This window comes from Astatotilapia calliptera, chromosome 15, assembly GCF_900246225.1.
Source record: "Astatotilapia calliptera chromosome 15, fAstCal1.2, whole genome shotgun sequence".
In the NCBI taxonomy this organism is placed as follows: Eukaryota; Metazoa; Chordata; class Actinopteri; order Cichliformes; family Cichlidae; genus Astatotilapia; species Astatotilapia calliptera.
Genome location: NC_039316.1, coordinates 15628300 through 15644382, shown reverse-complemented (window position 1 = coordinate 15644382; position 16083 = coordinate 15628300). Strand labels below are relative to the sequence as shown.

The window sequence follows — 16083 nt, the reverse complement described above, 5'->3', positions numbered from 1 at the left end:
TTCCAAAAAGTGCAAAAATAAAAATCACAAAGCCTCGCCTCCCGTGTCAGTGGGAACCTCCAGGCCATTGTCACCCAGATTTCACATGAACATGTCTGAATGAGAATTTTCAAATTTAAGCCCCAGAAAAAAGGTGAAGGCTATCCGTCCAAAACAAAGGAGCAGAAAAGAAGAATTTCGGGGTCACTGGGTTATTTGTCTTCAATGTGTGAATATGTGACTGTGTGAGTACGGAGGAGGGATGACCTTTGACCCCCCCAAGGCGTTAAAGGACTAAGAGAAAGTGAGAGGGGTCTGTCTCGGTCTCACATTTAGATGTCAATACAGCCATCTTTTTCCACGCCCTATACTTTTTTCCACCCCTTCTTCCATGTAGCAATCCTCTTAATCATGTTCTCATCAGGAATATCATTGCGGTTGGTTTTAGCCATCACATCCAAAATCGGTTCATCTTAACCTCATGTCATCACTCACTGATTCTGCAGTCAGGTCCGGCGAAACCGGGGGCGCACTCGCACCGGAACCAGTTGACTCCGTCCACGCAGATCCCACCATTGTAACTGAGGGAGCAAAGAAACTGACAGTTAGATGAGGCCGTACATCCTTTCCAGCTACAACAAAGCACATCGATTGTGTGCCTTTGTGGGGGGGGGGGTCACAAGACTCAGTTCAACCCATCAATACAAGCCTCCACCTTTCAAATGCTAATAGGTGTGTCCAGTTCCTCCCCTCCCCTCATCAGGCCTTCTTCCATTCCTCCTCAAAAGCCAAGCTTCCCCCCAGGTCGCACGGAAAGAATGGACACGTACACCCCCTCTGCCATTCTACCCCCCACCTGCATTCACCACAGGGTAGGTGGGACTCTTGTCCTCCCCACAAAACTCCCACTTCTCACTGTCCTATTCAATATTTGAGCCCCCTCCTCTGCGAGATGCCCTTTGAGGCTTGATTTAAGGACAACTTCCACTGCTTTAGTGGCCCTTCACCCCTCTAGCCTGTAAGGTCTGAGTAAAGCGTGGAGATGAAGGAGCCAGGGAGGTGTGCAAGGTAAGAAAAATGTTACATACCATGGATGAGGGTCGCAGTCGTTTGTATCTGTTGAAGAAAAGAAAAAGTAATATATCATCTTTGTTGCATACATGTGGCATGCTACCCCCCACATCTGAATTGACCAGTCTATTATTTATATGCATGTAATGCAGCAATAATCCCAGCCTAATAAGATCATGGGTTTCAAGCTTTTGTTACTTGCAAACTTTATAATAAAACTTAAATGTCCCATTGCAACAGATTTCACCTCTACTTCAAAAACAGTACACCCAACACACAATTATGGTGATTTTACCGTCAGTTATATTTGAAGTTATACAGTAAAACTAACTTTGTCCACAGGTGGGGCCTTCCCAGCCCTCTTTACAGATGCAGGTGAAGGTATCGCCTCCTCCCACACAAGTCCCTCCGTTAGAGCAAGGACTGGAGGCGCATGTGCTGTTCTTAGCTATGGAAAGAGAGAGTGAGTCACGAGGTGCACTAGACTGTCAAAACCCAAAAGAGCAACACATACACAGGTATATGATTCCAAGCAGTGGAGCAAGTGGGTGATACTAAACTACCGGGAATAAGGTTACAGGTTTCCTACACATTATAAACTTACCGTACAGTCCCTATAGACAGTTATTTTATGTTCTACCAGCCTATATTTATCATCATTTTACTATTTTTTAGCAACAGGCTTGAATAATTACTTGTTACCTGAGTGTTTGTGAAAGGCGAGGTAATTTGGGACATGCTTGTCCCACTAATTCCAGCCAGCCTTTAAATTAGCTAAAAGTAAGCTCTCAGGGAGGTCCTCCTTGGAAGGCTAATACCATATTGGATTGTCTGAATCATCCACTCCATATGGCGGTGTAGCTTCTGCCCTCAGGTTATCATGCAAGGTCAACCGTTTGGTCTCTCATGAGTGCGATTCAGATATTTATAACGGGTTCTATTCTGCAAAAAAATGGGTACTTTGCTCACTTGTTATGAATTTTCATTTCCCACTTCTTCTTTTTTTTAAATGCTAAACTGCTGATGCCATTACGTTTGTCATGTTTACAGTTTCTATATGAACCTAGAAAAACAGGACCGTCACCAGAATCCAAAACCTCTTCCGATTAAAACATTCGCCAACTTTCTCGTCAACCTAAAATTGGCTCACCGATCAGACAGGATTAAACTGCTGAAATGCGACACCAACAATGGAAGCCGATCAGAGGTGGCTGTTCTAAGAGTTACGTGGTTATTAAAAGATATGCCAAGTCTTGCAAATTTGCAGCAATCACTGTAGCCCGTTTTACTCTGAATCTAACCAATCGAGACTAACACAGCTGGTTGTTTCTCAGTTCTATTCAAGAAGTGAAGGGGTATAAGACTGCATGACATTTCTTTAAGGAAGGGCCAACAGACATCCCATCTATTACTCCAAGTTTGCCCACCATAAGGTTTATGAGTGAAAGACAATCATGCTCCATCTCCTACACTTAGTTTTAAAATACAATAATGTCAGTAATATAAAGCATCAGAAAAGTTTCTGATAATCTTACAAGTGGATGTTTCCTGTCAATTTGTGACAGTTTCTTATTAACATGATACTTATTCACCTATAAGGAACTGCAGTTGGTTTAAAATCAGGGCTGATTAACAGCCAAACTTTTTCATCCTTGAATCCATCATTAGCATTACTCTGGCTTAGCCTCACCCACACACATTTCTCAGCTTGTTCAGAGGGTTAAGGTTAGGCCTGGCATTGTGTCCATTAATGACAATTTAAGCCAGTGACGGAAACAGCCCATTTCATAGTTATGAAAAGCATTAAGAGCTCCCAGCAACTACAAATGTAGCCGTAATGATTGGTCCATGCATCGTCTGTTTAGTGAAGGCAAAGCAGAGCAAAAAGCATTCAGTAAACATTTTAAAGTTTTTGGATTTCTGACAAAATCTCCCGTAAAACTAAGCCATTAGCTTCCTTAAACCTTAGCGTATTCCGTTTCTGCCTCACCTGTGTTGCACATCTTTCCTCCCCAACCAGGTGGGCATGCACAGCGGAAGGTATCCCCGTGGTCATTGCAGGTTCCTCCATTACTGCAGGTGGTTTCATCACACTGGCGCTCACCTGGCAAGAGGAAATTAATTAATAATTGGTGTAATCCAATAATGATATAAATGTAGACATCAGTTTTACAGCTGTGAAACTGTAAAAATACACAAAAGGTGGAGCTGGAACTACTGGGAGCTGTGAACATAAACACACCCATTAACACATAGGCAGATAACTCACGGGAATGGCAGGTCTTGCCCTTCCAGTTATCGGTGCAGTTGCAGTAGAAGTCGTTTACCAGGTCGATGCACTGTCCACCATTCTTACAAGGATTGTGTCTGCACTCGTTGACATCTGAGGAAGGAGGAAGGTTTCTATGATTCAAGTGTTTCATTCACTTTTGCATAAACTGTGGCGTGTTTGGTACAAAGCAACGCAGTGGTGGCAGATTCTTTAAACCAGCCGTGACTTTGTGTTTAAGAAGGACACAAAGACTAGCAGGAAATCACTCACTGTGGTCACAGAGCTGGCCCTCCCATCCATCAGGACAAACGCACTGAAATGAGTTCACTCTGTCAACGCAGGTTCCCCCATTTCTGCATGGGTTGCCTATGCAGTCGTTAATATCTAAAATAAAAAGAAAATGATATGACGTATATAATGATATACTGAAAGGGTTAAAAGAAAAGAAAAAACACCCCAAAAATGAATTACAGACCACACAGCACCTCCAGAATCTGAAAGCTCAAGTCTCTACGTACTCTCGTGACAGTAGATGCCACTGAAACCCGGATCACAGACGCAGGTGAAGTTTCCGGCTGGCTGGCTGATGCAGCGTCCTCGTGCGCCACAGACATTGGAGGGTATGTTCTGTATGCCATCCGAGTCATTGGTTGCAACAGCAATGCTGCAGCTGTCAATAGCTGTCAAAAATAAACCAAAAACCCCCCCAAAAAAAACAAGTTTCAGGTTTAGTGTTTTCTCATATTATCGATCTATTCCAGCCTTTTCCCCCCTGCAGATTCCTTTAGCCACCTTGACATGGAGTGGTTTGGCAATCCTCTTTGAGCCTTTCACACATCTTTCCTTCGTAGCCTTCAGGACACGCACAGTAGAAGTCCTGTTCCATGCTATGACACTTGGCCTCATTCTCACAAGGGTTTGGATCACAGGCATCAGAAGATGACGAGCTTGGGATCTTTGGAAAAAAACAGGAGAGGGGGGGGGGGGGGGGGAGGACAAACAAAATATACACATTAAAAGAGTGACTGTTCCAATTATAAGACCAATGATGGCGGAAAAAAATAAATAAATAAAAATCACTCAGTAAACATAGTCCATCATCTTTACACAGCCAGGTATCTTCTTCAGGTGATGATGGAGACCAAGAGGATCTAAAGCACTATATGTTAAAACAGTCCATTTGTATTCACCAGGTCATTGCAAGCACAAATGTTGAGGATGCTTCCTCAAACTAACAGCCTGATGTTGGACACAAAAACCCCGGCAAACAATACAGTAAACTGGTGTGACTTAGTACACTCAGCAAAGTTTTCTTCAACAAGTGCTCACGAATTGTGGGGTGGTAGAGCAGATCAGCTACTAACTGGAAGGTTGGTGGTTCGATCTTTGGCTTCCCCAGTCTGCATGCCAAATATAAATCCTTAGGCAAGATACTAACCCCAAATTGCTCTCCGATGTGCCCATCGGAGTGTGAATGTGTATGAATGTTGGTTAGATTATACTTGAGTATAGAAGGAAATGCTTGTATGCACACTATATCAGTCCGTTTTACGGACAAAAGAGTTTCTAAGTGGTAGAAAACATTATCATCACATTAAACTGCCTATGATAATAAAGCAATCAGGCCAGCTGGAGTAAGGACAGCTAAAGTCTGAAGGTGAGCAGCTTAGCTTGGCTCAAGCCTCTGCGATTATGAACAAACTGAGTAAGTGGACGAGCAATGTAAGCCTCAGAAACTTTTACTAAGCTCATCAACAGAATCCATGCTTTCGGTTTTACATCTCTGCCCTGCGTTATCATTCAAGATTATTTTGAGAGGAGTCAGAATGCGAAACGGAGCAGGCAAAAGAACGGCTATCCATTATGAAGCTGGTTCCACATCATGCAGAGACAAGCGAACACATAAATATAAATCCTCTGACACAGAGAGAAGCTGCCTAGAGGTCAGAGTGATAACTTCAGCCATTTATACATACGGCATTTCTGGGATTGGACAGAAAATCTTTCAGTTCCTATAAACAGAGCATAACTGTGCATAAACTCTGGGTTGCAACCCGTTGCCATTTAAGGTGCTGAAAAAGGGAGATGGAATTGGGCAACGGGGTTGGTGAAGTTTGTGGTCACACACAGTTTATTTTAAGTGTCAGGGCCAGACTTCTTTCTTTAGTATTTGCACGTGTGTGGTCAGGGAATCACGTCTGAAGGTAATAAATCTGCAGAACATCACTGTTAACTGCTTGCGCTGTCCAGAGCACAAAAGTCATTGTTAATGCAGCAGGCGAGAGCCCAGAATTTAGTGCGTTTCATTGCATAATTTATTTTTGCTGTGTCTAGCCAGACTTTTTGGCGATCGCTTAGATCACCCACATGTCCTCTGTGAATAAAAAGGGCCCAATTAAATGTAGATTGCCAACTGAGGACTCACATTTTACTGACCCCCTCTTTTCTTTCTTTGTTATTCTCAACTCGTATCCATGTTGTCCACTTGTCATCAAGTTTTCTACAGGAGACAGAGGCTCTCGTCACCAGCACCACCCGGGCAAGTTTAAGCGAAATTGCAAGATGCACCATTTCAAGTGGTCATAACTTGAAAAGTTGGCTCTGAAGAGAAAACTGGCAAAGGTTAAATCGGGTATTCCTGGAAGTTTTTTGTTATTTTCCCTTTTTTCTTCACACCTCTAAGATTGTTTAGATGCAAGCTGCCCATTTTTGGATATCTCTTGCTTTAGAGATGTTTGATTTCGCGTGAATAAAATCTCACTAGATGGCATTCACCGTGTTGCGAGTAGTTTCATGTAGGATATTATCTTTCTATTGCACTACATCCACCCGAGGTATAATTGTGCAGATGGAGGCGGGCATCCACCTGGGTCCTGCTGATGTCAGCGTGTAATGATTAGAATTTCTTTCGTTTATCATTATTCAGCAGCTGGTACCTCGCGATCTCAATTAACTCTGAGATAATTTAATATATTGCTTAATTTCCATAACAAGAGTCTTTAAAAAAAAAAAAAAAAAAAAAAAAGCATTGGCCAATCACCAAGATATTTAGGAACCATGAATGGATTTCAAGGCAGCAAATATGAGATTTCACGCTGGGACCTAGTGCTTGACCGACTAAAAGTGATATTCGCAGAGTCACACTAGTAAGAGTGCTTGAATATAAAAAGATAAAGCTCTTTTTTGCTTGGCCCCTTAAATTCACAAAATTCACAAAATTTAAGCATGTCTACTACCATAAAAGTAAATGCATCATATTTGTCCCCTTTAGCCTTTTCTCTGTACCCATTTTCTCTGAAGACATGAAACACCGAGGCAAACATGACATTGATTACTCCAGTAAGCACTTGATTGTGTAGTCACAATCTAATCAGAGAAATACGATGCTGGAGGCATTGTAGTTTTGGCACTGCGGGGTAGGACTATACGGCCCTGCAACAGCAGGCATTAGAGCTCTGTAGTATGCGGGCAGAAATCCAGGGTCCCCTCATTCAGAGAGGCTCATATTTATAGTAGAGATGCTAAATCAGGATTGGCTCCTGACCAGCAATGTCCTCCATTCAGGACCCCAAGAGATGCAGCTGAGTGTCGGTTTCCTCACTGCTAACCTACATTCAAACACTCGCTTCATACATGAAGGGCTGCAGCAGGGACACCAATATGTGGCATCTTTATGAAATAAAAGTATGAATTGTGACGTGGACTTGGCTTGCAGGGTTGGAGGCTGACAACATTGCACGTTTTGGCAGATCACAGCAGCGATTTGGCACGTAGGGGAGTTTAATGATCTGCTGGATCAGATGACTATTGTGTTATGGCTTTTTGGTTGTCTTTATAGTTTAGGGCAATTTCTAGTCCATCTTAATGACACTTACATCCCAATTCATGGGCTGCTTTGCTTCACAACATGTTTTCTAGCATCCAACTTCACAGGAAACCATTTCCCCATCAGTGCTGGTACAATTGCACATGATTAGTCGCTATGATGGCATTTTGTTAATGTTCTACGTTTACAGAAGATCTGTGAAACAAACAGATCACCTTTTACGGTCATGATACCAGGTTATAATAAGAGATATCATCTCCTGATTTACATGCATATAACCACAAAGCATTTGCGGTCACATTTTATTTGTAGTGTGAACAACCAGACCAAAAAAAAAAAAAATAAAAATAAAAATAGGAATTGAGCATTAAGACCTGCAGTGTGAACGTAGCCTTAGACCTCCAAGAAAACACCCTGAACTTAAGTGGACATAACATACAAACTCCACAGGTCCTGGACCCCTAAGCCTGGGGTGGGGAACTCAAGGGCCGGTGTCCTGCAGGTTTTAGGTATCGCCCTGGGTCATCACAGCTGAATCAAATGATTAGTTCATTCCCAGGCTTCTGGAGAACTTCAGGACATGTTGAGGAGGTAATTCCCCCCAAACCCTGTCCTAAGCACTAAAGAGCTCAAGTTAAGGTAGTGTGTGAAACTTCTGGTTTTGGATTGATCAAATAATCAACGTTACTAATTTACAAGCGTTTGTTGAAACAAACTTTGAAAATGTGAAATTGTGAAAACCAAAAGTGTGCCTTGGCAAGGCCAACAAGTCCAGAAATGTGAAAGGCAGTAAAGCACTTTACACAAACCATAAATCCTGCATGATATTGGTTTATGGAATTACAGCAAAAAACAGGTTTCGCCTCTCATATTTTATACCACAAGATGCAATAAAGGGTTAGTCAGCATCTCACAGCAAAAATTAATAAATGAAGCCTACTGCTACGTTACGTATTGCAGTTGGTCACTGGTAGAACCTGGGTAACATGAGACTCACCTCACACAGCTGTCCAGTGAACTGCGGTGGGCATTCGCACACAAAGCTGTTCAACACAGCGCGGCAAGTTGCTCCATTCTTGCACTGACCGTGGCAGGCACTGGTATCTGAAGAGGAAGACAACAAGAATTAGCAAGTTTCCTGCAAACATACATTTTAAAAATGCTACTCCACTAAAAGAGTGAACGATGCGCTATCAGTTGTGCATAGATTAAGTAAAAGTTAGGAAAAGGAAAAAAAAACTAGTGAAGTGAGAAGGGTGCCAGATAGACTCTTATGTAACTGGGCATGCATAACACAGCTGGAGTTTCGGTTTGCGAGACGAGAAAGGAACACGTTGCCACACGTGTGGAAAGTAAGCGGTGCCAAAGTACACCTAAGCTGTGCATCCAGAAAGTGAGGAGGAGACATCCGAGAGCAACCAGAAGAAGAGTTATCGATTTAGGAGCGACTTTGAAGGGAGGAATACTGACTGATGTCACAGTTTTGTCCGGACCATCCCCGAAAACAGCTGCAGTGATATCCGCCAATCAAATTTTTGCAAGAGTAAGCGTTCACACAGGGCTGTCTTGCACACTCATTTGCATCTGTGAAGGCAGGAATAAGGAGTCAATCAATTGAATGAAACCAGAGAAGGGACAAGATAGGAAAGAGACCAGCAACCCAGCTTTGAAGGCCTGCTGGCACCTGCGCTCTTGTATAATCGAACACTCAGAAGTTCGAGTGAGGTAAAGTTCGAGGAATAAAGAGTTAATCAAAGAACAGTTTAAATAATGAGGATTTTTGGTCAACTTCTGAGTTACAAAACTTTATGAACGTCTAATATTTAATGGCTCAAGTGCCTTAATTCTTAAATTTTTTGTCCAGTTGGTGTCAACAGAATACTGGTATAAAATTACCTGCCTATTATTGGAATTCAAAAGCACAAAATTTGATATAAATATATTCATTCTTTTCAGTTTCTTGACCAATGAAAACATTGCTGGTTAAGATCAGGTGGAGCGGTCTCATAGGCTCGCTTCTGTACCCACAGAGTTCTCTCCACTTTCAAAGCTATAGTCTTCAGACCGAAAATGACGCAGGCTCAGGCGACAACACCTCAGGCACTGTATCAGACTTCACACAGCTTTAAGCGCCACAAAAAGCTTTATTCAAGCCTTTACTCCACAATACATGGAAACAAACTTTGAAGAGTAAAAGTGCCGAGCTACTTTCAGGATCTCAATTTCAAATTCAGTGTAAGTGATAAAATCTGCGAAAGTTCACCTGAATTTAATATTTAGCACCGAGTTATCCTGTAGTGCACTGAGTCGACGTCATTTTCGCAAAAAATTCCCCATTTGCATCACAGGGTGTTTTTTTCCCTGCTTAAGAGATTTTAGCCAGACTGAGAGAAAAGCACTGTAATTAAGTCTTACGTAAAGTTTATTTTAGAACTTCATAATATTTTTAGAATATGTTTTGTGCGCCATATAGACAACCTCACAGTAATTCTATACACCACTTTGACCTGTTCAATAAAGATTAACAGTTTCACTCACAAACATCAACCACCTGCAGGTATTAAAAGTGGGTGTTTGGGGAGGAGAGGGCAGTCCGCAGGGAGTCCTGCTACACTCCCCTCACACACCTGTCTTCTCTATGAAACCCCAAACTCTACACATGCACCAATGGCCAGGTAAGACAGGAGGCCTATAGCTGCCTGTAAACTGAGACTGGAGCTGGTAAAACGACACTGAACTCTCGGGATCTCTTTCCTGCCTTTACCCCCACACACGCAACCCAACTTTGTTTACCGGTTGTAATCCATTTCCTGACTTTATGCTGGTCACGTCCGCTCATCGGAGAGGGGGGGGTTCTACAGAAATGAATGCCACAGAGAGTGGCCAGCAAACAGCCGGATATAGGCTTTGGTATCTCATAAAGTCATTGAGAAAAAGGTGGTCACGCTGTGGGAAGCTGCCAGCTCATTCAGGATACCAACATCCTATATTGTGGCCTTGTGACATGGCAGTTTCATTCCAAAATGATGAGCAATGCTATGCCTGCGTGTCAAAGGCCAATTATTTATTTTAGGAAAAGGAACAAACAGGAAAAGGGCAGAAAAACATCTTCCCCGGCTGAAATAAAAACACACTAATATGTGTATGCACACAAAACTCACCTATCTGGCAGGTCTTTCCTTCCCACTGAGGGAGGCACACACACTCGAATCCATCCTTCAGGTTAATGCAAGTTCCACCATGAGAACATGGACTGGAAGCACAGTCATCCAAATCTGAGGAAAATACTCAGGTAAGTGACTGACTGATCAAAAACCTGATTTTCATGGCTGGAAATCACTTTCATCATATAAAAATAAAAATAAAAATGTGTGTAGAAAAGAAATGAAGACACTCACTGGCACAGGTTGGGTTATCCCAGCCTGGAGGACACTGGCATTCAAACCCTGCTGGAACCTCGCGGCATGTACCACCATTTGCACAAGGACTGGAAACACAGGCATGCTCAGCTGAAGAAGCAATAGTGTGGAAGAAAGGGAAACATTAATTTCATATGAGATATGTTTGGGTATTTTTTTCCTGTTTTTAAAAAGTGTATTGTTAAAAAAAAAAATAAATAAATACAAGTCTCCATTTGTCTTGCTGGATGCTTTCCCTACAAACTGTAAATAAGTTCACAGAAAAAGTGCCATGTATTTCTGACTAGCAAAACAAAGGCCAGTATAGCTGAGAGAGGAGGCGGCGGCAGCAGCGGAGGAGAGGGCAGAAAATATGCTGTACATGGAAGGCCCACCTCTAGGGAGTGGATTCTCTCTCACCTATCTCACAGTTCTTTCCAGAGAAGCCCTCTGGACAGGCACAGTGGTACTCATCTGGCTGGGTGTTCATACAAGTTCCTCCGTTAACACAAGGCTGATGGCGACCGCAGTAATTCAGATCTGGAGCAAGAACAGCAAGGAGATGCACAGTGAAGTGAAATGACAACTCAAGGTTGCAAAGAGAAGCACAGAAAATCTATGAAGCTGTCTTTTTTCACTTTGCGCTATATTTTCAACCAGGTAGAGAGAAGTTTGATATTAAGTGATAAGTGAATGTTCAGAAGGAACATGAGGATTAGAACTTCACCACTCAGAAACAAAAATCAAAGATGACAGCTGTTGCCACACGTGTTTATGATGTTTCACATCAATCTTAGACACGGGTACAGAGGCATACTGCCAAATATGAGTTAATGCAGGTCAAAATAATGTTTTTACAAAACTGTTCCTGGTTGAACTGAATACTAGAATTTTATCTGTATTGGTATATTCTGAAGTGACACTACTAATAATTCTCTTTAACAATTACAAGTGGAACAAACAGCTCTCATCTTGTTCCACTTTTTATCCCGTTGGAGCAGAGAGCTCCCAGAAAGCTCGTCAGATTCCTCAGTCAGCAAGAAGCACCAGCTGTCCACTTTGACAGGAAGCACAGTGTTTTCTCAACCCCTCTGCTGCACTGCATTAAAATAAATTTTACTGTATTCAGACCACTAGCTGTGTAGACTTAGTCTGCTTATCTGTATAAATGCAGTTTTTCACAATTATATTCTTTGCTTCATTATTTTAAAGCTCCCAAAAATAAACTAACTGATCGCTGCACACCAGCTTTAGGCTAAAAGCCAGGTCACCCTAAAGGCTGGTAAATAAATGAGCAGGGGGATCAGTCTCCGCTGGGGATCTTAGGGCCCATTCTCATCCCCTGAAGAGCCCTGTGTGACGAAGGGATGTGGGGGGGTGGAGATCGGGTGTCCCTGCTGTCGCTCAGATCACACAAGCAGTAAAACTATCCAGCCGCCGGTCTCCACTCAGAGAAAATGAGCAGTAAATATAATTCAGACCTCATATAAACAGTGTAATTCTGTAATAACTGAATAACTATAATAATATAAAGATAAATGTAACTCCTCAATGTTAATGGGTCAGGGTGTGAGAAGCTTGCTCATCTATTACTCATGAAATCCAAGAAACTGTACCTGGAGGGGGAGCAGAGGAACGACAACAACGACTCACCCTGCCTGGTGTTGCGAGTCCCTGTGAATACATTTTGTAAAAAAATTAATAAATAAACAGCATTTCTTCCATACCTTTTTCGCACATCAGACCACCCCAGTTCTGCTGGCAGTTGCACTGCCAGGGGGCGTTGCAAGTCCCGTGGACACAACCAGGATGAAGCTCACATTCATCACAAAACTGGCCCTTCCAGCCATATCGGCACCTGCCAAACAAGAACACAGCCATGAATAATTTCCCTTTAACAGCTTCTTGAAAAATTGTTGGTTTCATGGTCCGAATCCTAATATAGTGAAATCACCCATCGGTGATGAATCAATCTTTTCAAAATATCTACATAAAACAATCTGCAACTTATGTCCAACAGTTTTGAAACTGATATGGTTTTATGCTTGATTATAAATCACCACAACCAAACTAGCGTCTGTTAAGAACAGTTCTTAAAGACACCCATTAGGCTGTGAGCTGCTGTAGCTACTAATGATGCACAAGTGACAGACAGCCCGTGGAAACAAACCTAATATTGTACCTGCTATAGTGTCAACACATCCCATGGACGTCTTCTGCCAACTAATCTTAGTAGAGGGTGACATTCCAGGGTAGCAGGGGTTAAGGATACTTCCAGTAGCTACTGTGCATTGGGTTAGAGTATGCGGGTGAGGCGGATTTGGGGGCTACAAGGGTGACGTGATGTTTCTGAGAGTGCGTGGCTGGAGGTGATTGTGTGTATACAGTGTTTATGCGCAGCAGTCTGACGCTTCGGGACTGTACTCGGCTATTCCAAGGCTGAAATGTTGTCACGGCAGCTGTCTTGTCAATTGGCTGCTATTTTGAGCCCCTTGCAGACGGCACCGCTGCCTCTCTGAGCTTTCAGCACCCCCTTCCAACCCCCTCTTCCAGCCAGTCTCAGACTGTGGGGTCCGGGGTATCAGGGTAAGACTTGGCATGCTTCATCCACTGTATTCAATTACCACCAGAGAGCTTAACAGCAATTTGGCAACACTAAAAAGAACACGGAGACTGCTTTAAGGTATCCAAAGAGTAAATCTGTAGTTTGTCCTTATTGATATAATTAATCACAAATGTGAAACTTATGAAACTTGGCAAAACTCCATATAGAAGGGTTACAATTAATATCTAAGGAGTTCTTAGGAACACTGCAGCAAACCTCTTAAATATGTCAGAACAAGCCTAATGCGGGCTAATAAAAAGCCTCAATACTGTGGTGTGACAACAGGCACGTACTAGCCTTTGTGTTTCTCAAAAGCCCGTGGCAGACGAGGCAAAGCCCATAAAACCTTGATGAAATAAAGGGAATAAAGGGAGATGGCAAGGGATTTGATGCAAGCTTTCTGTGACCTGAGGCATCATTAAATTCATGCCGCTGCAGGAAGTCTCTTTACTGCTGCTCTTCCATTGATGTCACACTTCCTGTTGACTGCAACTTGACATTTTGTATGACTAAGAAGAATGTGCTAACTAGAAAAAGGACGGCACAAGAAAACACCATTCCCTCATTCCTCAGCTTTCGGCCAACTCTCTTTCCTAACACGTGGAGGCAAGCATCCCCCCCCCCCCCCGATACAGCAGGTGAAAGACTGGGGTGGCGAAATGACGACGGGATGTACCACATCCTGGAAACGTGGATTCACTGGGACATCCAACGTCACTTTATCTAATTGTCGTTTCCACTTTGGGAAATGTACATAACACGGCGGGATATTCATTACCGCTCCTGTCCCTTGCCCTTCGAGGAGGACTGCAATGCGGATGGGGAGAGCATCTGACAATTCCCAGCACGTTTTGCAGTGGTCAAATTCACACACCAAGACGAGTCCCTTTCTTCAGTCCGAGCTGCAGAAGCCTGATGAGGTGCTTGGTATTCTAAGGAGGATTTCGGATAGCTAAAAATACAAGAAGGCTGGTACGGCATTGCCCTTTTCTTCTGAACCGAGGTGGAGATGCCCACGAGGGAGGGAAAGGCTGACACACACACACACGTGCGCACACAAAATACAACAGGCTTCGACAAGTGAAGGTGCCTCTGCTTTAAATCCAGCCTTTCCACCCCCACAGATTTAGCTCCTCTGCTGAATTTTTAAGAAATACCGATGCAATTTTGTATGTTTAAAAAAAAAAAACAAACAAAAAACCAACATTTCATCTAAAAATGCATGAGCAATATGACAGTGATCTAACATTTTACGACATGTGATACATTTAGAAAATTACAGCGCCAGAAACAGAAAGATTCTGCATTTATGATTCACATTTTTGCATATCAAATAAAATCTTCCCAGTCATCTTACTTGCATTCGCCTGGGACACTGCATGAGCCATGTAACAGGTTGCAACCTTGCTTGCAGATCGCTAAGACAGAAAAAGAGCAACAACATGTGTTTATTTAAATGCATCTCTTCCCATCCCATGCAACCCAGGTAATTAAAGAAGTGGAGGAAAGGGGGCACCAAGACAGAAAGTGGGTGGTAGAGACGCTGGTTTGTTTTGTTTGCCTTCATCCTAACAAGTGCAACAAGACATGAAAATTCATGGCACCCTGACTAGACAACTTTATGGCCTGCATAAAACACCACCCTCTTTTTAAAAAAAAAAAAAAACAAACAAGCCAGGCCTTCTGCGCTCTCCTCCCCTTTTTCACCCTTCATCTTCTAAGGTCAGTTGGATGATTTATTGAGGGCCCCCCACTCTCTCCAACACCACCCACAAGCATGACCTCAACACTGCTAGACTTTAGAATAATGACCTGACCAAACATTCTACGTTTATTTATGCATACTGCACATTTCTGCCATCTTACTTTAATAATTATAGCCTTGATGATCAGTAAAGAGTAAACTGATCGGACTCCCTTTGAAAATCTGAACCCAAACTTAATAGAAACAGTTTAAAAGACATCTCATTAAATAGATCTCAAAAGGCAGCGAATCTTTACAATTCATTCACGCATTTATTTTTATTTTTGAAGACATTTTAAGGTGCTAGGAGCTCACCTGTTGTGCAGTCGTGGCCCATCCAACCATCCAGGCACACACGGGTGCCTAAAGGTCCACAGCGGTAGTGGCCAAAGTAGTCGTCACGAGGAGAACACTGTATGTTGCACGTGCTGGTGTAGTAGTTTTCGTCACACTTTACCCGGATACGATAAGTGATGCGAGCCACGGGCCCATCGTGCATGATTGTCTGCCAGGGGTCACCAGGGTTGATCATGCCAGTGCGGGCGCTGCGCTCAATCAGCAGGTCCTCCTCAGCTGAAACAAAACGGGGTGAATGTGCGATTCAGACTCACTTCCTTCTCACCACACATAAAGCAACTCAACCTGACACTGGATCAGATATTAGTCCACTCAAAAGGTGTCCTGACAAAACGTCCATCTATACGGCAGTTTAGTTTTTTGACTTGATCATTGCGGTCAACAGAGTCGACACAAAGTGTAAAGCTCAGACGATGACATTTCATTATTGCCTTTCTCTTGTTATGTTCTACACTAGCTTTAGAAGCTTTTATTGGACTTGTGCTAAAATAATATCCTGCCATAAACTGAATTAATATTTCACTTCATTTCACTTTCACACCTTTTGTCTGCTGAGAGCAGCTACACTTACAGTGAGAGGAGGGAGAGAAGAGTCTAACGTGACTAGATCAGAGAGGTATGCAATAGGTAAATTGAAAGTGGTGTTTAAGTACAGCCTGATGTTGCCTGGTGCCATGTAAAGAATCATTCCCAGCTTTTTCTTCAAAGTGAGCACCACAGCTTATTAGTATTCCCTACACGAACACCAACTACAGTCACTCATTTTAAATTTTTAGGCGGTCCCAGACTTCAGTGCATTTTACCAACTTTATGAAGCTCTGTAATGCTCCA

General features: G+C 42.8%; 1 protein-coding gene across 2 annotated transcripts in view; it reads right to left on the bottom strand.

Annotated features, from left to right (window-relative positions):
* jag2b (jagged canonical Notch ligand 2b) overlaps positions 1-16083 on the bottom strand; it is a 41812-nt gene that overhangs the window by 4403 nt on the left and 21326 nt on the right. The window contains exons 4-19 of one of the 2 annotated variants that reach the window (XM_026194504.1): positions 15211-15468; positions 14509-14569; positions 12274-12404; positions 10967-11086; positions 10547-10657; positions 10310-10423; positions 8619-8732; positions 8146-8252; positions 4115-4277; positions 3841-4002; positions 3593-3706; positions 3320-3433; positions 3041-3154; positions 1382-1498; positions 1068-1095; positions 475-560 (exon numbers count right to left, since the gene is read on the bottom strand). In XM_026194504.1, coding sequence (XP_026050289.1) covers positions 475-560; positions 1068-1095; positions 1382-1498; positions 3041-3154; positions 3320-3433; positions 3593-3706; positions 3841-4002; positions 4115-4277; positions 8146-8252; positions 8619-8732; positions 10310-10423; positions 10547-10657; positions 10967-11086; positions 12274-12404; positions 14509-14569; positions 15211-15468 — 1914 coding nt within the window. The remainder of the gene's footprint in view (positions 1-474; positions 561-1067; positions 1096-1381; positions 1499-3040; positions 3155-3319; positions 3434-3592; positions 3707-3840; positions 4003-4114; positions 4278-8145; positions 8253-8618; positions 8733-10309; positions 10424-10546; positions 10658-10966; positions 11087-12273; positions 12405-14508; positions 14570-15210; positions 15469-16083) is intronic. The other variant, XM_026194505.1, reaches the window with a different exon arrangement.